The sequence below is a fragment of the Acipenser ruthenus genome, chromosome 7 (genome assembly GCF_902713425.1).
Source record: "Acipenser ruthenus chromosome 7, fAciRut3.2 maternal haplotype, whole genome shotgun sequence".
NCBI classification, from domain to species: domain Eukaryota; kingdom Metazoa; phylum Chordata; class Actinopteri; order Acipenseriformes; family Acipenseridae; genus Acipenser; species Acipenser ruthenus.
Window position 1 is genome coordinate 60,448,687 of NC_081195.1, and position 22,451 is coordinate 60,471,137.

Genomic DNA, 22,451 nt, shown 5'->3' on the forward strand with positions numbered 1-22,451 from the left:
AGAAATATTTCTTAACAACTCTCTTATGTTCCAGACCCAACAAGGATAATAAAACAGCCTGAATACAGAGTTGTACAAGTTGCTGGAAAAGTTATTTTTGAGTGCAAGGTTAAACATGATCCAACCTTCACACCTACAATTATGTGGCTGAAGAACAATGAAGAATTACCAGACGATGAGAGGTATGTTCTGGTAGATCTTTTAAAGTATTAAAATGCCATATCAGTGGGTCCCCAGCACTGGTGCTTGTAGTACAAGTGTCTTGTGCTTGTAGTGTCTTGTGACCATGGTTTGAATACCAATCACTCCAAGTTACAGGTCTTGGCTGGGACCCACAGACTGCTCTGCATTAGTCTTTGCACTCCCACAAGAGTCATCGCGACTTGTCATCGCGAGAGTGTCGTGAGGGACACTGATTTGTTTATTAAATTAATTATTTTGTATTCTGATTTCCACGAGTGCACCTCATCGCTACAAAATGACATGTAAACAAACGGCGAACTGCACCGCTGTTTCTCTTGCTACACAAAGTTGGAAATTGTCTGAGCTCTTGAAAAAAAAAACTGAATCAGACACAACTCGCTAAGCAATTTGTCGTTTCCCGTTCTGGTAAGTTGCTTCACAATTCTGTTAAATAATATGCATGCCTTGTATATTGCTGCTGCATTTTGTAACGTGTGTAGGGGTGCTGTGTTCATTTAATTTGACAGATTATTAACGTTAAGTTAACCCTAAGCAACGGCCATTGTTTTTGCTTCTGCCACTGTGATAGCCCGAAACACATCCGCCAGCTAATTTCATAGTACATAACTATCTACAGCTCTATTCAGTTGTGTGTGTTTTTGTGTGAAACACATTGGCACACAATCATTTGTCTTTCAAACTCTGTATGTTTTGATTGAGTGTTACTAAAAGTTTTGTGAATAGAGTTGATCACAGTGATGTTCTGACATTGCTTTCAGAAGTACAATAGAAGTTAGATGGGTACTGTCTTAGTCTCTGGATAGCACTGTACAGTCTTCCAGAAGCAAGAAAGTACCATGGAAATGGAAGCATTATGTTGACAAATCAGTAGTTTGTTTTTGTTTAAGATTTATAGTTGGTGAAGACAGTCTGACTATTGGTGAGGTTACTGAAATCGACGAAGGCACTTACACATGTATAGCAAACACCTCATTGGACAAGGACTCTGCCAGTGCTGAGCTGACTGTTGTTGGTAAGATCATTTTATTTGTCTTTTTTTCTTTTTCTTTATATGTTTTGTCTAAGAAATAATGTTTTGAAAAACTACAGATATATTGCCCTCATTAATAAAAAAAAAAAAAAAAACACTGGGATCTACCTTATTTATATGATCTTAACAGTGGAAGATCTCAGATCCAACTCCCAGCAGAGGGTTTATTAAAATGAAATGCAATAAAATAGTGTGGGGTGGAAAGGGGCAATTAGGGGTTAATCAATCCCATTAAAAAGATTCCTTTCAGTGGTCTAAGTGATTGCTTTTTTTTTTTCTTTTTTTTACCTTTACTGATTTTACTCTTCACATATCGGTACTAAATGTATTTATTAATGTAATTTCACTTTTAAACATGCTAGTGAAATACTAATATTGGTGCTCGTGTTTAATATCTATTTGAGCAACTATATTGCAGTATTTATACATATATGTTTTAAATCTTGATGAAACATTGGCTGGTTTCGCACACTCTAAATGGAACTAATATTGGATTAGCTATTCTAAGATTATTGCTTATTCTAAGATTATTGATTATTAATCCCAAGAATTACACATGGGATTTCTGGATGTTATCAGTTGAATCCATCAGTGCAACTATAGTACATCACAGGTCATCTTGTTTTCTAACATATTGATTTTATGGCAGACAAACTGAAGTTTTAAAATATGTGTTAATTCCTAAATGTGGGCCTTATCAAGCATTGATAGTTTCAGACTACTGTATGAACCCTAGTTTGTGGCTTGAATAATGTATTATTGTGCTTGTATTGCTAACTACTAACACTAACGTAAACCCTACATTGCTGTCCTTTCAGCTGCTACGCCAGCTCCAGCTATCATTTACGGTAAACCAACAGCATGTGTCTGTCTGAGCATATTTCACTTTCAGTTCACTTGGGACATTTTCTTTTTGTTTTATTTTGTATTTAAGCATGCTGTTGTTATCGGGGAAATGTTTATTTCATCCAGTATGGCTCATGGCAGCATCAGCACAGTGAAACATTGTGGAAGACAATGATTGCATTCATGACATATCATGTAGTTATTCAGGAAGATTATGTGTTGTGCATGTCAGTTCTGAGCCAATGCTTCCACTGTTTTCTGTATATCATTCATATTGCTTTTTAAAAATGTTTTATTGTTATGTATTTTGCACATATGATAAAAGATCTTCAAATGAAACTTAACTGCATTTTTTGTCATCAGTTACAAAAGTATCCAACATAGTATTGTCACCTATTAATTATGTTTATATTATTGTAGTGGAATGATCATGTCTTCATCACATTTAACTCGGTATTTTCCAGAAATGGATTGCTGGAATATTAAAAACATGGGCTATTTGTAGAAAGAGTTAACATCATTGTGACAGGAAATGACCGAGGTTGAGACTCAGGAGGCAGTTTAAAGTTCAAAATAAAGTTTTTAATTAACAAAAATACAAAATAAATCGGCACAAGGGCCAGACAAAAAGGTTTTAAACACAAAATAATAAACACAAAACAAAACTTACAAATAAGGCTTCCAGGCTGCGCGTTGCCTTCACTGGTTTGCAAAAAAACTAACAACACAGCACACACTCTACTCCTTCTAGAACTCTCTCTCCCCAACTGGGAGGCTGAGGCCTCCTTTTATGCCAGATGGCTGAGTAATAATTGAATAATTAATTGGTGGATTGCTCCCACCTGAAGCAATCAACCTGGGCACACACACCTCCCTCCACGTACACGGAGGCCGCAATCGGCCAAACTCCACCCCCCCCCTTTGAACCCAAGCCCTCCCCCCAAGAGTCCCCTTATGTCCCTTGGGTGGGCTATTTCAACGGGCGGTGGTGGGCGGGGTTGATGTCGGCTCCCCCAAGCTTTCTTCAACAGCGGGGGCCCCGGACCTTCCAAGAACATGAACGCTGGCAGGGAACCTGGACCCTCCAGCAGGAGCAGCGATGGTGGCACCTCTAGTGGCGGGAACGGCGGCCCGACTCCCTCTGGTGGCGGAGGCGGGAACGGCGGCCCGTCTCCCTCTGGTGGCGGAAGCGGGAACGGCGGCCCGACTCCCTCTGGTGGCGGAGGCGGGAACGGCGGCCCGACTCCCTCTGGTGGCGGAGGCGGGAACGGCGGCGCTGGACCCTCTGGACCCCCTGGCGGCGCGGACAGGCAGGCAACCCCAGGCGGCGCGGACAGGCAGGCAACCCCAGGCGGCGCGGACAGGCAGGCAACCCCAGGCGGCGCGGACAGGCAGGCAACCCCAGGCGATGGAGGGAGAGACAGCTCCGGCTGTTCCCCCTCTGCTAGAGGTGGAGGTAGAAGCTCCGGCTGTTCCCCCTCTGCTGGCGGTGGAGGGAGAGACAGCTCCGGCTGTTCCCCCTCTGCTGGCGGTGGAGGGAGAGACAGCTCCAGCTGTTCCCCCTCTGCTGGCGGTGGAGGGAGAGACAGCCTGTATTTTTCCCCTGCGGGTCCCTTCAGCCCTGGGCCTGTGGGCTTCCCCTTCTCGGGCCGTGGACACACCGACTCCTCCCGCTCGGGCACCTCCCCCTCGGGCTGTGGACATTCGGGCTCCTCCCTCTCGGGCTGTGGACGTTCGGGCTCCTCCCTCTCGGGCTGTGGACGTTCGGGCTCCTCCCTCTCGGGCTGTGGACGTTCGGGCTCCTCCCTCTCGGGCTGTGGACGTTCGGGCTCCTCCCTCTCGGGCTGTGGACGTTTGGGCTCCTCCCTCTCTGGGCGACGGCAGCGGCTCCCCCTCTCTGGGCGACGGCAGCGGCTCCCCCTCTCTGGGCGACGGCAGCGGCCCCCCTTCTGGTTCTCGGGACGGCGGCTCCTCCCCTTCTGGCTCTCGGGACGGCGGCTCCTCCCCTTCTGGCTCTCGGGACAGCGGCTCCTCCCCTTCTGGCTCTCGGGACGGCGGCTCCACCTTCTTTGTTTGAATGACTGGGGCCTCTCCCATATCTACCACCAGGTAGTTAACGACCATGAGGGCAAGCTCTGCGAAGGACGCCGGGTGATGCTGTTCCTCCCACTTTTCCCACCTCCCCCAGTCTCGAAGCCACAGCGTGTTGACAACTATGGGGAGGTCGTGGAAGAGGTCCACCTCAGGGTGCATCAACCAGTCCCATATTTCCTGGGATGGTGGTGAAGGTGGTGGCACTGGAGGTAGTGGGGTGGCCCCTGATGCCCACGGTGAAAACTGCACCTCTTCCTGGGCCTGATTGTAGGGGCATCCTGCCCAGTTGTGGCCGTCCTCCTCACAACGGCCACACCAGTCTGCTGGTGGCACTTCAGCGGTGGTCCACCTTCCCGCACCAGGAACACCAGGGGAAGAGGCTGGCCGGGTCCTCCAGTGGTGGCTGTTGTTGCAGCAGCTTACATTTCTTCAGCTGCTACATCTCCTGCCTTTGCCGCTGTCAGCTGTTCTTCCCCATTTTTTTTTTTTTTTCAGAAAAAAAAACTCCTCAAAATTCAAAAAACAAACAAAAAAAAATACTGCCCTGAGCCTCCAGGTAGCGTTATCCCACTTCTGAGCACCAAATGTGACAGGAAATGACCGAGGTTGAGACTCAGAGGCAGTTTAAAGTTCAAAATAAAGTTTTTAATTAACAAAAATACAAAATAAATCGGCACAAGGGCCAGACAAAAAGGTTTTAAACACAAAATAATAAACACAAAACAAAACTTACAAATAAGGCTTCCAGGCTGGGCGTTGCCTTCACTGGTTTGCAAAAAAACTAACAACACAGCATGCACAAAAACACTCTACTCCTTCTAGAACTCTCTCTCCCCAACTGGGAGGCTGAGGCCTCCTTTTATGCCAGATGGCTGAGTAATAATTGAATAATTAATTGGTGGATTGCTCCCACCTGAAGCAATCAACCTGGGCAGGGAGGAGAATTTAACTCCTTCCCTGCCAGTATTTCTAAGGGCAGAGCCCTGCTCTGCCACAATCACTTTGTAGTTTTTTAACTCCTTTGAATTGGGTTTTGCATACCCGCTTTTGAAATATTAAAGACATAACCAAAAAAGTTTAAAAAATATCACTGTGATAGTTTGCATTTTTCCAAAACATGCATGTTGCCATTTTGTTTTGGCTTAAATCAATGTCATTTATTTTTTTTTTCATTCATGGTGGCTTTTTTTTTAATGGGCCAGCTACACTAAGCCTTTAAAATTGTATTGACTGAATAATAGATCACTATCTCTGTGTTTACTTATTGTAGGTCAATTGGTAACATGCTTGTAGCTGGTCAAATTAAATGTATGTATATATATATATATATATATATATATATATATATATATATATATATATATATATATATATATCTCTATCACACACACACACGTTGGACCAGGGTGACATTTTTGTTCTTGGTTTTCAGATCGACCTGATCCATCCACTGATTTAGAGCTGACAGATGAACGTGAAAGAAGCATTCATCTCACATGGACTCCAGGGTTTGACCACAACAGTATCATTCAAAGTAGGCTTACTTCTTTATTGAGAATACTATTAGCCCTATGAAAATTTACATTTTGACTGCTTCGCAACTGAAAGGTTTGTGTTCCTACTGTGCTGAGGTAAACATGGCACTTTTACATTATTGTGTTTGTCTTTTGTTTTATAAACACCCAGCATAAAATTGTTAACATCATTTAAGAGAAAAACACTCTGGTGTGTAGTGATAACATATGAATTGAAGAAACTAGTTTTGTGTTTGTGTGTTGACAGTTTTAGAAACAGTGCTGTCAGATCCTGAAAATGAGCCAGATAAAAGCAGGATATGAAACCAAAGGATTTTTTTTTAATAATATAAACTGCAACAGATATCAATACCGCCACCCTAAAATGTGTTAAGCTGATTAGTTTTTTTTTCTAGACAAGCTTGGATGTCTGACAAGAACCACGCAGTTGATAGAAATGCAAATGCCTATTTATTGTGATTTTGTAGAGTACATAGTTGAGTATGAAGATGGACTTCATGAACCAGGAGTGTGGCATTATCTGACCGAGGTCCCTGGAACAAAGACCAATGCACATCTAAAACTATCTCCACATGTGCTCTACTCATTCCGCGTGGTTTCCGTCAACGAAGTGGGAAGAAGCCAACCTAGCTATCCGTCTCGACAGTACCAAACAGCACCGGCCGGTATGTAAAAAGTAATTCTGTTTTAAAATAAGGAAATCCTAGGAAATCTCCAAATAGATTCCAAAATAGTTTCTGTGAAGAAGTACTGTTAAACAATAATGTTTTCAAAGAGGGTCTTGATTCTTGAATTAATATATATTTATACTCACAGCACCAGATGAAAACCCATCAAAGGTAGAAGGTGCGGGAAATGAGCCTGACAATCTGGTGATAACGTGGGAGGTAGGAATATGTTATCTTTTCAGAAATATTCAGAACACAATTCTCATATTGAGATGTACTCTTGACCTTAAAGAGTTACAATTGCATATTAGCATTTATTTGCTCAGGAAAAATCAGGGACTATTTTTAATTCTTTTGATGTGTCAAACAATTCTATCTTACATTACCACTGTCACAATCTGGTAATATAGCATCCGGCAGTGTTTTATTTCTGGTGTTCTGTTTTGACAGAAATTTAATGAATGCATTTTCTCTTACTAACTTTATGGTGCTCAATACATGACCCAGAAACAGTCAGTAATAATAATAATAATAATAATAATAATAATAATAATAATAATAATAATAATAATAATAATAATAAAACATTCTTACAGCAAACTTTCAAAACTTGAAATATCTCTGTGCTTCATCAATAGAGTACTGCTGAATTTCAAAATATAAAAATCATCATAGTAGGTTATTTGCAAAGCCAATGTTTTATTCCAGTTGGGAGTGGTAGCAAGTTCACAGGGCTCACAGATTTTCTGTTAATGCAGACTCTAACAGGTATACAGTCAAATGGACCAGGACTCCAGTACAAAGTTCATTGGAGACAAAAAGATGTGGATGATGACTGGACATCTGTGACGGTTGCAAATGTTTCTAAGTACATTGTTTCGGGTACACAGACCTTCGTCCCATACGAGATTAAAGTACAAGCTTTAAATGACCTTGGGATTGCTCCTGAGCCTTCTGCTGTTGTTGGATATTCAGGAGAAGACTGTGAGTATTGTTTGAGTAACTGCAACAAAGAACCATATTTGTTCACTTTAAGCACAGATTAATTTAAGCTGTGAAAGCCCCCTTTTGCCCATCCAGTGCTACTGCACATCCACTCCATGTTTCATGTACAGTAATACAATTTTAGGTTTCAAGCAACTTAGTTTAAAAATATGTAATATCGCAAAAGCCAATACTATTTAGAGTACACATACTGCATGTAGTATATGTTTGTACTTTCCTGTGTAGCAGGAAGATTGTTGACCCAGATGTGCTTTGATCTTCAGAGGTGATTTATTATTAGGTAGGTAACATTTATTTTTTAAATCATTATGTGATTTTTTCACAGTACCAATGGCGGCTCCTGGAAATGTACGAGTTCGTGTGGAGAACAGCACACTGGCAGAAGTCCAGTGGGAACCAGTTTCTCCGAAAAGTGTTAGAGGGCACCAGAAAGGGTACAAAGTAAGTACAAAAACTGTGTTTAAAAAATAAACAGCTGTCAGTTTAGATAAAGACATGCATTACACCTGAAATATTTACCCTCCAAAAAAAAAACGTACTTTGTTTTTGGCACGATTGTAGATTTACTACTGGAAGGAGAGAAGTGTATTTAAACGGAGTCGGCGTCATGTCGAGAAAAAGATCTTGACATTCAGTGGAGACAAGACTCACGGGAAGCTACCGGGACTGGAACCTTTCAGCCTTTACAAACTCAACGTGCGAGTGTTTAACGGGAAAGGAGAAGGGCCTCCTAGCCCCGATGAACAATTTGAAACTCCTGAAGGAGGTATGGCAACAAACCTTCCTTTTATTAATTGTATTACTTCAGGGACACTTTTTTCCCCTCTTTCTTTGGGATGAATTCTGTTGCTTGTGAAAAGTACTGGGATGGCAGCATTTTAAAATCTAACCTAGCATGGACCATTCTCAAACTCTGCTGTGTACTTCTTGATTTATACATCAACTACAACAATATTCCCCAACCTATATGTTTGCAGATTGTACATTGCTTTTGTACTGTATATGCATACAGTAGGGATACCATCCACACAAGAGCTGATACACAAAATGCTCCGTCAGATACTGTGTTAATAAACCATTTCATTGTGAGAATCAAACCTGTTGATATTAAGAGTAGTAAGTCATGTGTCTGGAATACAGTGGGCCACATGTACTGTACTTTAGTGCAAAATTTAGAAATTCAGGCAAACTTCTTTGAATGTTAAATTCATGCTCAGAAGTCATTTCTTACTACAGTACTATCTAATAGCATTAATTTTATTTTTGGAAAAAAAAATCGTTTAAACATAGCACAAAAGTTTAGTTTCTCTCAGCTTCCTTAGCACATCTAGAGTAGTGTACAGTTTCACAAACAATTTCCTCCTGCTCACTCAAATATTGTGTTTTTGTTTCATTACTTATTTGTAATCCAGTACCCAGTGCTCCTGCGTTTTTGAAGATTTTGAACCCAATGCTTGATTCTTTAACCCTGGAGTGGGGTGCTCCTTCTCATCGCAATGGTCTTCTGACCGGCTACACACTAGAGTACCAACCAAGTGAGTGCATAATGACTAATACACATGTAGAGGTCAATATTAACTAAACTATATGGATACTGTACTAGAGCCAAGAGCCAGGAAAGACATAACAAATAATAATAATAATAATAACTAAATATTGGAACAACAAAATCCATAAACACTCAAAGACTGCAAACACCAAAAATTGTAGAAACAAAAATTGAAAATGACATTTTAAGCTACAGAAGCCTACTTACTCTTAAATTACAATTGTATTTTGTCAAAGTGAAGTTTTAGTAATATTTTTTGTTTAACATACACATGCTTAAAATGCCACATTTTACTGTACGTTTTAAAATACTTTGCACAATTAAAATATGTGGTCTTGTATATTTAAAATGCATTGTGTGTGTTAACGTTTCTCCTCCTTGCTTTTAAAGTCAACAACACCCATGAACTGGGTCCTCTGGTGAAGATTATAATCCCTGCCAATGAAACTAACTGGACATTGAAAAACCTAAACTACAGCACACGCTATAAATTTTATTTTCACGCCCAAACATCAAAGGGACCTGGAAACATAATAACAGAAGAAGCTGTAACAATTATGGATGAAGGTAATATATAATATATAAAATGATGGGGGGTTTCATTTTTAATAATACTTTTTAAAACATCTGAAAACAGATTTTAGAGGCCTAAGGCAGGTGTTTTCACTTTTTCAAGTGGGTAAACAGTAGGCTTTTTTCATTGTTTTATAGTATGGTGTTAAGGTATATACCTTTTTAAACATTACAGTTGCTTTCATGGGCATCAGCCAACATTTTCACCATTTTCAACAGCTCTTGAAAGCAGCCCTACTGACTATAGTAGCTTTTATTTGAAAAGAAAAGGTTGAGAACAGAACCTTATTAAATGTTGTCCTTATCGGTCTGTATGTGAAGGATGTACGTGCTGCTGGATGTGATTTGTGATGTTATGTGTTTTCCTGCTGATAACTTTTCATTGTGTTTGTTTCTAACCTGTATGGTGTTATGTATCATTTACTTGTTCTATGAAACAGGAAGAATTTAACAACGTTGGTGTTTGGTGTTTTTTGTTTCTAAACAATTTCGGCAATCGACAAGCGTAACTATGTTATGCCTTAAAATAGCTGTCCACAAAATATCTCTACGAGGCAGTAATTGAAGTTCCTTGTCTACAGTAGTTCTTTATTTTTCTATTACCTCCATCGTTCATCACCTGAAAATTTCAAAACAGCTTCACACAAGGTAAAATGGCATAATTACATATGTATTGTGCTTTTCAGACTATGGCCCAGAAACTCTCTACTGAATTGCCTCATAAACATATTTTTTATTTTGCCATTGAAAATCATTCAGTAAAGGCTGTCCTCTGCATATCAATGCAATAACCAGTATTTGATATAGTTTGTGCATGTTACGTGGTTACTAGTGTGATTCATGTGTTCTGTGCCTAATTACAGTTCCTTTTTTTATTATTGTTCTTTTGTTTAAGCTCGTATTAATCAACCTGCTGTAGATGCAGACAAAGGTAAAAAAGGATCTGCATTTTGGTTTTTGCAGTGTTGGAAACTAAGTGCAACTATACAGTGTGACAGGATGGTGTATTTGGTAAACGACTAAACCTAAAGAGCATGTTGTTAAAGAACTACTCTCTGAATTTGCGTGATATTCATTTATTTTCTTTACTATCTATCCCCTGTGTTTTTATTCACCATTTATCAGAGTAAATAGTTTATTAATAACTCCCCAGCAGTCTAAGGAAGGTAGAGAACATGTAACGAGGTATAAAAATGACCACTGTAGTGTCACTGTGGTCATTTTCTATACTGGTCTCATCACCTGCTCTATTTACAGACTGCCACAAAGGTCAAATATGCTCCTTAAACATGTCAAATAACCAGAAGTGCTGAAACTGTAATACATCATTATTACACATATAGGGCCCTACTTGACAAAACTTGAAGGATTGCTTTCAGGAATATATTTAATTGTTTTTTGGTTAATTAAAAAAAACTGTTTGAGAGAAGCTTATTTTCAGTTTTCAAAGCACTTTTTATCCAAAGAGAATGTCTGATAACAATCTTTAAAAAAAAAAAAAACCTTAAAAATATGTTGGAATGGAGCCCATAATATGATAATAAACAGATGAAAAAAGGAAATGTTATGCAGATTCAGAGGGACAGTATTCCTTTACAGTCTACAACACAGAACATTGCTAATGAAACAGACTATTTTATCCTTAAATAAAACTTCACATAAGAACTCTGTGGCACATTATAGTTTCTGCATGGAACCACTTTTTTCCCCCAAATTGTTTGACTGTTTATGCTTCTGTACGTGTTCTTAGATCATTAGTATTGAACTGATCATTAGGAATGTTAGGCCTGTTTCTGATTTTCACTTCTGTTGGCTTAATACTTGATGTTGATTTTCTCATGCTTGCTAACTATGTACTGTAACTTGCATGAAATTTCAAATGTTGCATGACGATGCAGTTACAAATTCTATTCTTCTCTTGTCTCTTAATAATGCTTTTAATTGCCTGTCAAGTGATTGTATACTGTCGGCACAATTTTCAAAAGCGGCCATATAAGTATTAGTTTTGCTAAACCTGGTAGTGGAATGTTGAAGAGGGACATAAGACTTTTTGACCCCTCTTAGCATGCACAGATAGGAGGAAAATCACAAAGCCGTATGAAATAACAATTTAGGACTCATATCATCTTCTTTGTCCATATATTGATGCATTACCTGCATAATATCCTATGGTATGTGTTCTGTATGATTCCTTATTGTTGTTTGTGCTTACATTATTTGCCATGGTTACTAACTACTGGCTTCTCAAAAGACTCTTCAAGGCTGATTGTTGAGGTATATCAGTGTTGCACAGGCTCAGTGCAGGGTGCAACAGTAATATACTTCCCCACCTCACTTCCCCAGAGTCAGCTCTAAGGAGTCTTTTCGGAAGCAATTTCTGCTGGAATAGTTAGTAGACATGACAGGATAGGATATTGAACAGGGTAATACACATAATACATGTTTTTTTTTAGCATGAACAGGGTGCTTTTCTCTTCAGAAAACAAAATTATGCTTTCGAGTAAAACGCTTTGTGAATTTCCTAAAGTAATTTAGTGACCAGTATACCGGTATCAGGTTTTAAAAATGACTGTATTTTACAACTTAGTTCTTGTTTGGCCCATTTTGAGAACCTGACTATGACCTGTCTTTGTATGTGTCTTTTCTGTTGTTTACCTTCTTCTTTGTCCCTTCCCATGTTCTTCCAGGGTATTCAGAACCCCCTCTTGCAACTTCCCTTCCAGTGCATACTCTCCATCCCACATTCCACAAGGGTACTGGCATTTCTTGATGAAGCTATTTATCACTGTCACTTTCTAGGGTTAATCAATGTACATGTTAGGATCCCAAGTCGATGTGATCGTGCCACAATTATCCCCAAACTGACCGGGTCATATTTCTACCTGGCATCCTAACATATACACACATTTTCTTTTTTTTTCCTTTTTTTGGCGATTTGCTGGTTTCACAGACCCTGGTAAACATTAATCTTGGAGTACCTGTAGACAAGTTTTGTTGACAAAATTGAGAGCTTTATCTTTTTCTTGGAGAATGCTGTCTTATTGTGTTACTCTTACAAAACCGTCTACAGTAATTCTGATCATGTCTTTTAATTTTGTTTTTCTGATTAAGATACAATATGATGTTTTTACTTATCTGTGTTGGTACTGTAGTTGGTGTAGTCATTTTTTAAAAATATAAAATAAGGAATGCTGATTAAGCTGTTTGTGATTGTTTCTTGAAGTATACTATTAGTTTCATAATATGTGTTTTTTTTTTATTGCATACTCAGTCCGCCCCGTTGGTCCAGTATTTGGAAACATTAATACAACTGCTTCGGAGGACTTTGCAAATATCAGTTGGGAGTATTGGGGACCTGATATGAGCTTTTATATTGAATATATGGTAGAAGACAGTAAGAACATATTTTGCTTGTTCCTCTATAGCAATCTTAAACTTTTATATAACCAGTAAATATAACCAGTCATACATACAAAAATAAAGACATTGTTTTACCGGACAGTATTGCAATTTTGACTTTTTAGTTCTAGTTTACCAGTTACATAAACAAAAACAAAAATGTAAAAACACTTGTTACATTGACGTTTTATAAGCATTTATGTTTGTAAAGATAACAGTAACAAAAAAAAAATATGAGGGAACCGACACCTGTGTTTTATTTCAGCATCTTAAAGCACCCTAGCTGTTCAACTCACACTCACGCTAAGATGACATAATTTCCTGTAAATATGAATAGAGAAAAAAAAGAAAATTAAAACTAAATACTTTTGAATTGATCATTTTTATGGCCACTAAAATTCACCCTGTATACAGACATACTGTAGTTAAACTAGGAATTTAACATTTCAAAATTACTAAATGTATTAAGTAATTTGAACTATCATCCTGAAATCCTTTTTTTTTTTACTTCAATACATTAAATAAAAATCCTCATTATGCAGGTGAAAATGGACTGGACAGCCCACTAAATGAGATATTGCCTCAGTGGGTATAACATACATATCTTAATAATAATAATAATAATAATAATAATAATAATAATAATAATAATAACAGCTAACATATAACATACTAAATATGTTTCTCCCTTAAAGTGCATTATTAATATCATGCATATAGGCTAGTATTAACAAACTGCTTTTTTAAATAATATTTCACTGAGGTTATAAAAAGTGCTTAATTATATTGGGAAGATGGTGTTGCTTTATTGGAAAATGCATGACTGAAATCAGCAAGCAGGCATTGTTTAATGAAAAGCATTGGTTATATTGTAATGTGATCATATTAACAGAATGCATAATTAACAAGAAATTAAAGCTTTACTAATTAAATTAACAACTACTGAAGTCATATTTTATAAAGACTGAAAGAGTAATTCTAAAAGAAAAAAAGAGCTTTATAATAAATGCCAAATAATCTGCATGTGGATTAACTACAGGTGCATGATTTCACCATCATTTTCACTACTGCTTCATCTATTGAACCAAATGTTGTTTCGGATTCATTGTCTTCCTAAAATTCTTTTAGGTAAAGAAGACTGGAAAAAAGAGTTTGTAAATGGCACTCAATCCTTCTTTGTGATAAAAGGCTTAATGCCAGGAACCACATATAAAGTGAGAGTTGTTGCTAAGGGTCATTCTGATGAACCTGTTCAGAGTACAGAAGAAGTTTTTAAAACTGATCCAGGTGAGGCAGAACACCCTGTCAAATGAACAAATCCTGCCTCATTGTCTGCATTATATATCATTTTACTTTTAGTAGATTTTTGGGTTTTTTTTGCGTTTTTGCATGTTTCAGTCTTCACTAAGGAATTCTTGACAAGGTCGCCATCCAAACTGGCACAACAAATGAATTATTAAAACGTGTCTGCATTGATCATTTACTGTATAAATAAAAATGTGTTTTTTGTGAACCTCTTGAGGGGCAAAGCAAACAATAACATATGTAAGGTGTAGAGGGCTTGCAATGATACTGTATGCACTGGAATCAGTTTTCTGCATGCTACCATTGTGTGACAAGGGTATTCATATTCATCTCACAGGCTTTGCGAAGGAAATTAAGGATGTTTTTTTTTATTGTTTTATTTATTTTTTGATATATTAGGCTGAAACAACAATGCTCTTAAATATAATGTGTATGCTAAACATAGAAGCGGTCAACATAAAGCTGATACACATACATATTCAGTGCTATCTCACTGGTTCACAGTTCTGTAATTCACCGTTAGGACGTGTACTATACTGCATAAGGGCTGTGCAATCACTATTTTCAATAATGTGTAAATCAGATAGCTGTATAGCAAGGGAGCACTGTACACCATTGCTACTATAGAAAGACTCTGCAGTTCAAACACATATTAATTAGTAATTCTCGTGAGGGCCATTGAACAGTTTCAAAGCCTTGTTTCTTCTCCCACGAGTCTGTCTATAGTTTGTTGGTTTGTTTGGGTTTTTAATGGATTGTTTTCTGTGTAATGTGTGTGGATGCTGTGGAATCAGCAGCTTACGCGTTCATCTCGGATCGTCAGCCTTTTTTCCTGATGGTACTGAATTAATATGCGGGTAGGACACATAATCATTCGTGCATCTGAACCCAGTTATTCTGAGCTTTTTTTCAAAAACCCTTAAAGTCCCATAACTTGCACTAATTTGTGAAATCACAGAATACAGGAAGCTGCTTATATATAATATGATGTTTCTTTCCATGTATCAGCCTGTGCACTCCTTGTGTTTCCCAGCATGAATCTGTGCATGTTACTTGATGTCTCCTCTTATGTTGGTTTTGCATTCATTAACCTGTCACCTTTTTGTTTGTCCACTGTGCACTTCTTAACACTTGACTCAGATGATCTGATGGGATGTTTACACTGAATGTATGTAAGACTGAAATGTGTGTTTACTACAGTATGCAGGATGAGGTGTATGAAGTTACTTACCTTCTGTTAAGTGTTATTGTCTATAATATGTTAACGTAATGATTGTCAAGTAAATTGTCTTTTATGGGAAGTTGTTTGTGTCTTTTGCAGCATATTTCAATCAGCATTTTCACACATTTTCCTTTTTTCTTTGTTTTGTCTTCAGCAATGGCAAGTCGACAAGTAGATATTGCCACCCAAGGATGGTTCATTGGTTTGATGTGTGCGATTGCCCTTCTAATCCTGGTTTTATTGATTTTTTGCTTCGTCAAGAGAAACAAAGGTGGTAAATACCCAGGTCAGTTTCATTGTTGAATGTCTGCTACTGATAGTTGTGGTTAACAAAAAAATATTACAAAATCAACAACATACCGTGCAACCTGGCAGCTCTAAAAGACCGCAATACATGTTTTAAAAATCTGTGTACTATCTCATGATATATGTTCTTATTGGGGTTATTGGGGGAATGCAGTATATCTAGGAGTGCAGAGGAGGTAATGGATGAGGATGAAGAGCACATATCATGGGATAATTAATAGGTACAATTAGTCCTTAAAATATTGTATAGGTATATGTATAATATTTCACTGAATGTGAAATTCATGTTGTGGCAACAGTTTTAAAATTGACTGTTTTTTGTACTTTATTAACAACATATAGTCATTGAACAGGGATATACAGAGATCCACTGTTTTAATTTACAGCTGTAAATTAAATACTGTACAACCATGTACTGGTATTGGTAGTTTCGCCAGGTGATTACAGTCCTTTAAATTAATGCATTAATTAATTAGTGTACATGCGTGAAACAATAGTATTGATTTGGTTTGCTTTAAGTATCTGCACATGTCATTTTGCAGTGAAAGAAAAGGAAGATGCCCACCCTGATCCAGAAATTCAGCCTATGAAAGACGATGATGGAACATTCGGTGAATACAGGTGAGAACCCACTTACCCTTAACGACTGCTATGCTCTGCTGAAGATGTACCAGCTGGTCTGGAGTGGTGCCCATCACATTATTTATTGCTGAGAAGTAACCATCTTTAAACTACGTCTGTAAGTGAAAAAAATAACAACATTGGACTTGACTTCAAAGTGGACTGTTAAAAAAATTAAAAAAGCCACTACCACACACAGGGCATTATTAAAGTAATGGAAACAAAGCACAGAGGTGCCAAGGAATGGTGTATTTTGCTGTATTGTGTGTCGGGTAACGTGTATTTCATGTACATTGAGTGTATTTACAGTGTTGCTTTATTGGAGAAGCAGTGTCAGTGTTCTGCGTTTGCTCGATATTAAGCTTGAAGTGGATTTATGTTTTTTATCAAGCAGCTTTTGAAACAAAAGCTTTACAGTATGTAGGTTTGAATACAATTTAATGCAATCCATGTTTTCATTTACATTGTTACATTTATGTTAGCTGTTCATTTTTTATTATATTTATTTAAATGGAAATACCATTTTTAAAAATGTTTTAATTAATTGTGTTATAAAACACAATTTTAAGTAACTCTCAGTGGTGATTTTTTTCTTTCGTATTTTTGAGGACCTGCTCTTTTTTTAATATATATATAATCTTTTTGAATACTCGCAGTCCTTTTGTCTGCCATATATTAAGGCTGTTTTTCCAAATACTGATATCTTTGTATTGTTGTCACACCTTTTTCTTCTGTAATAATTGCATTTTTTTTTTTTTTTGGATCCTGTTTTTTGTGATCCTATGATGAAGTTATACAGCATTCTCATTTTTAAATATTATATTGCTTTTTATATAGTATATATTTCAATAGTGTTTTATATTCAGTGCATACTGTAGTTACATACGTGCTATTGACAAATGTATGTTGATCTATTTTGTATGGCTACTGGAGTACAGTTTAATATTAGTGCAAGCATTTTCAGAGGAATGGCTGATTAAAATGTAATAAATCTTAAAGCACAATTGAAAATGATAGGCTGCTAAAAAAAAATCTCTGCTGAAAAATAACATTTTGGAATCCACAAGTAATTTACTGATAAATTAGAACATTTAAAGAGTACTTTTTTAAAAATGACTTACTGTGACAAGGCACAACATGTACCATCAGGTGCCTTTCTCAGAATTCAGCTGTGTACATGACCTTTTGAATTGATACCAACATCAATTCACTTGGTCTGAAAAACAATAACTTTTTAAAGTTCCTAATTTTGCTGTTTAATAAAGAAATAAATAAATGAAACGCACAAATTTTGTTTGGTTTGACTTTACTGTAATTCTCTTGTGTCACCTTGTTAAATCATTTTGGAATGTTTTCCAACGTAATTGTAAATGCAAACACGCTCTGACACACAATTGAAATAGTTTTCAGTTTAAGGTTAATTGCAGTGGTAAGAAATGGCTGCTTTTAGCTCTTAACATAACGCAGGAGGAGTGTCTAGTTTTGTGATGGTCGAATGAGTTTGTATTGTAATTCCCAGTTACACCAACCTGGTCATCTTTGAATTTCAACCACATTTTAAACAGTGGTGTCTGTTGAGTGTGAGTCTGAGGAATATTAGCTAATGCCATCTGTTACCCTTTAGCTGTGTGTACCACCTAACGGTTGATAACAGCTATAGTGTAATTATTGGAACCATTTTGTGGAGGCTGTATTCAGGGTTTTGTGTTTGATTGGGGCATGGCAAGAAACAGTTAAAGGGGAACTGTACTCAAAATAACAAGGCTCTCTAAATGCTCTGTATATATATAACAAATGCGTTTCGCTGTGCCAATTTTGTTACAAAGTGAAGTGTTTGGCCAGTATTTCAATTTTTGTGTCAGCTTTCTGGGTCAGCTGGAAATGCAGGCTGCCGCCATATTGGAACCTTTCTGGTGCCAGTGTTACGTCATATCGTTGACAGACACCCACACCAGTGAACGCTGCAGGGTGAATTATGTCAGAATGCAAAGCGTTCGGGTGCAAAAATAACAAAAGAAAAAACAGTAACAAAAAGCATTTTTGTGTGCCAAAGCCTTTAAAGCAACAAAGGGCGGCCATAACAAAACAATGGCTACATAATATAGGAACAGGACATGCGCTCAATAGAATACTAGAATGTGTGACTATAGAGCGAGTCAACGACAGGACGTCACACAAAGTGCGACATTCAATGTTAATTTGTTTTAATGGTGTTTATATGATATACTGAAAGGCTGAAAATGCGTGAAAAGCTTTATTTAACATGTTTTTTATTGAAATGGGTATATATTAATTTGCCTTACAGTTCCCCTTTAACATCACGTATTCTCTGGCTTAAGAGTTGAGCTTCAGACCAATCCAGGATCCTGAAGTTGAGCCATTTCCTGTGATGTAGCTTACAGCCCACACTTTAGCATGCTCCGAATGTAACAGGCAGATAAAACTATGGAGGTAAAGCACACTGAGCGTGCATAATAGCCAGCTATAATTGGGATTGGGGGGCAGTATTGGAGATTGTCATGGGGGGGGGGAGCATTTTCATCAAGAATGTATCGCATTCAAATTTATATATATATTTTATTTTATTTTATTTTTTTGCGTTATTATACAAAGTCTAGAATGCAGGATATTTTTTAGTTTTTGTTTTACTTATTTCCTTAGCTACTCTCACTACTGAAACAGTTTGAAAAACAGCCAACATTAACGTTTTTTTTTTTTTGTTTGTAAAATCTCCACAGTATGTACAGTTTAACAAATTAACTAAATACTAAACACCTAAGGTCCCAATGACATTAGCATTGTGTTCATTCACATAAAGTGAGACTGATCAATCAGAATATGTCTTTTAAATGTAATTATAAATGCTACTTTCAGTATTACTACAGCATGTTATTACCTGGTTGTGGCATTTCGTGGCAGATTGTGTTGTCATGAGTGATAGGAATAAGACTTTGCTTTTCCTCTTAGACAATTTTCATTTGTTGTTCCTGCATTCTTTTTAACGGAACATACAGGTCACTTGAAAGGTAAGATGGTATCCGCAAGCCTGGCATGCATAATTAATACACACGACTTGAAAGGCAGTGGTGTTTGCTTAATCTTTTTGCCCCATGGAAAACTTTTTAAATGCTCACTTAACTATTCTTCATTTCTCATTCACTGCCATGAACCATCACTGGCTATTCCACTTTTAAAGGTTAACACAGACTAACTGTCAGCATAAAAAGCTTTCTGTTTTTGCAGTTACTTTGGCTGAGGATGTGTTGTTGTTGTTGTTGTTGTTGTTGTTGTTGTTGTTGTTGTTGTTGTTGTTGTTGTTGTTATTATTATTATTATTATTATTATTATTATTATTATTATTATTAATTCATTTTCTTTATGTGTTTCTAGTCTTCCAATGTATGTCATATTAAAAAACAATAAGTACAAGTAAATATAAAAATGTGTTAAAGAAGAACAAGCTGCCAGCAAATTCATAAAACCATTGCATAAAACATCACAGTTTACTGGCTTAGTAAATAAGTCAGATTCATCACAGTGTATATTTTGACTAGATTTGATTGTCAAGCTACACGAGAAGAAAATCCACATGCAAAGGGCATCAGTGGCATGCTTTTTATTTGGACTAAAATAAATCTTTACAGATTTGTATTTGTGTTTTACAGATATAATGCCTGACTATTATTTTTTTTTCTAGTGACACAGAGGACCATAAACCTTTAAAAGGAAGCCGGACCCCATCCAATGGGACTGTAAAAAAAGAGGATAGTGATGACAGTTTAGTTGACTACGGTGAAGGAGGAGACGGCCAGTTCAATGAAGATGGCTCTTTTATTGGACAGTATAGTGGAAAGAAAGAAAAAGAAACTGCAGAAGGCAATGAGAGCTCTGAGGCCCCTTCTCCAGTTAATGCGATGAACTCCTTTGTGTAACTTGGGGAAATAGAAACTTTTCAAGTGGCTGTATACACCTTTACCTTACAGGCTGATCCATGTACACTGTGACCTGCCATCCCCTGCACATATTGTATGAAAATAGAGAAAGATGTTTAATGTTACGAATGATCATTAAAGCAATAGGGGGGATTTGTACTCCAAGTGCACACAGGCTGCCTAATGTGTGAGGTAAAGAAAGTGGGTTGTATAACCACCGTCTTATGCTTTGCATACATCATTTTTTGTCAAAATATATACAATGAATTGGCAACTACATAATCCCAATGCATATTTCATCAGCTTCTCTAATAGTGCATGAGAACAGAAACAGCTGCAACGTTTGCCGCACTTAACACAGACAGATCAGTGTATACTGTAAAACAGTGGATTCATTTTAGACTATACAGTGCATCTCAATTACTGGATATGCATTTTAGTTTTGTTGTCAAAGTGTTATATTGGTATTATATAAAGCATCAATGTCTTTGTGGACATTGTTGTGAAAAGTGTGATTAAATGTATAGCTATTATATGTATTTTTTGCAAGACAAGAGCTGTTTGTATATACAGTATTTACAAAAGACAACCTGTAGAATCATTGACTCAAAATTGGGGAAATATGTATATGCATCTGTTCTCAGTGTATAAGTACTCTATAGTCACCTTCACTTTTCAAGCATTCAGCAGTCTTACATATATAAGATAATAGGTTTTTAGATTTTAAAGGACGTTTTGTATGTCTGACTTATTTCATATTGCAAATGCACTAATTAATAAGGATACTCAACATGCTACATGTATCAAAATATTAAAAAACCATTAACATAACTTCGCATTGCTTTTGTCTGTTTCACATTCCAGCTGACTATGTGAACAGTGATATGAAAAGTTGTTTGTTTTTCTTTTTATCTTACCGGTACTTACATTTAAGGTTAGAGGGGCATCAAATTAAAACTTCACAGATTTGCATTCTCCAGTGTTGTGAGTGACCTTCAGTAAATAGTGCCTTTGTGAACAGTGTTTTTCATAGACTACTATACAAATGAATACATTTTGAGTTGGGTACTGCAAGTTATGGGGGAATATATACAAGTTCAAACCATAAAATACAAATACAATTGTATTGTGTAATGGCAATGCAGGGGATTTCTTAAAAGTCTCTTACAGGATGTGGATAGATATCACTTCTCATGATGTTCTGTAAATATACAGTATAACCATGTTTTGTTACCAATATGCCTCAGTTTTAGACACCCTGATTACAGAACCTTCAGGATTATTATCTGCTATTCGTATATCTGGCAGCTTCTAAGGAACTAATTCACTGCCATTTTATAAATATATTCTAAGCACTTAACATTTTCTGATAAATGTTACGGTTTCCTCCATTTACTTGTAGGGCATGTGTGTTCAGTTGCATACAATAAAATAAAAATGGTTTTGGTACAACATGCTAAAGACATTTTGCAAAGGTACAAATTTAAATGTGGCATAAAATAGATTAGTGTTAAAGTACTTATAGAATATGTAATAGCCTTATGGTTGAAACTACAGGATTTCATAATTTGGTTTTCATGACTTGCATCAAGTTTAAGTTTAATGTTATGCTTTTACGTGTCGATGTTGTTGAATGTGTAAATATAGCCTATTCTGCTGTAGACTCATTAAGGCCTGAAGAAATTAGAAGACAGCCTAACATGTACTGTGTATGAAATGATATGGCCAGTGGAGTGAATTGCAGTGAATATTATCTACTATACAATTTTGTTTGCTGTGAACTTCGTAAATTATTACTCACAAACTGCAAGCCTTTCAAATGTTTTTCACAAGCTTAAAATCAGAAGTTAGGCACAGTGCAACTTTCAAATAATGTTGTTTGTCAAGGGGAACCAGTTTCTCCTTTCCTGTTTTCTTTTTTGAAAACCAACCAATACAAAGAAGACCTGCAGAAAAGCAACAGCACATCCAGCAGCTGATTTCTTAACCCCCCCTCTTTTTTTTTTGCTACTGATGTAAGAGAGGTATGATACTCTTATAACTGTGGATGCTAAACTAACCTGTGCATGAAAGGCTGGTTACTCTATTATTGCAAAAGATTTTGTATTAAAAAATATATAAAAATAAATGTGGTTTCAGAATTTCACTATCACTTTTTCTGA

At 37.1% G+C, this 22,451-nt stretch overlaps 1 protein-coding gene across 27 annotated transcripts in view; it reads left to right on the top strand.

Annotated features, from left to right (window-relative positions):
• The window catches only part of LOC117415093 (neuronal cell adhesion molecule-like), an 88,609-nt gene extending 66,158 nt beyond the window's left edge, over positions 1-22,451 (top strand). For 7 of the 27 annotated variants that reach the window (XM_059027466.1, XM_059027463.1, XM_059027471.1 and 4 more), the window contains 19 exons: positions 35-182; positions 1,092-1,216; positions 2,053-2,082; positions 5,607-5,708; positions 6,177-6,374; positions 6,526-6,596; positions 7,136-7,361; positions 7,708-7,823; positions 7,944-8,148; positions 8,795-8,917; positions 9,322-9,498; positions 10,400-10,435; positions 12,192-12,257; positions 12,776-12,898; positions 14,032-14,190; positions 15,585-15,716; positions 16,279-16,357; positions 19,372-19,383; positions 20,055-22,451. In XM_059027466.1, the coding sequence (XP_058883449.1) occupies positions 35-182; positions 1,092-1,216; positions 2,053-2,082; positions 5,607-5,708; positions 6,177-6,374; positions 6,526-6,596; positions 7,136-7,361; positions 7,708-7,823; positions 7,944-8,148; positions 8,795-8,917; positions 9,322-9,498; positions 10,400-10,435; positions 12,192-12,257; positions 12,776-12,898; positions 14,032-14,190; positions 15,585-15,716; positions 16,279-16,357; positions 19,372-19,383; positions 20,055-20,289 (2,363 nt within the window). In that variant the 3' untranslated portion in view covers positions 20,290-22,451. The remainder of the gene's footprint in view (positions 1-34; positions 183-1,091; positions 1,217-2,052; positions 2,083-5,606; positions 5,709-6,176; positions 6,375-6,525; positions 6,597-7,135; positions 7,362-7,707; positions 7,824-7,943; positions 8,149-8,794; positions 8,918-9,321; positions 9,499-10,399; positions 10,436-12,191; positions 12,258-12,775; positions 12,899-14,031; positions 14,191-15,584; positions 15,717-16,278; positions 16,358-19,371; positions 19,384-20,054) is intronic. The other 20 variants (XM_059027468.1, XM_034025043.3, XM_034025045.3 and 17 more) reach the window with 12 other exon arrangements.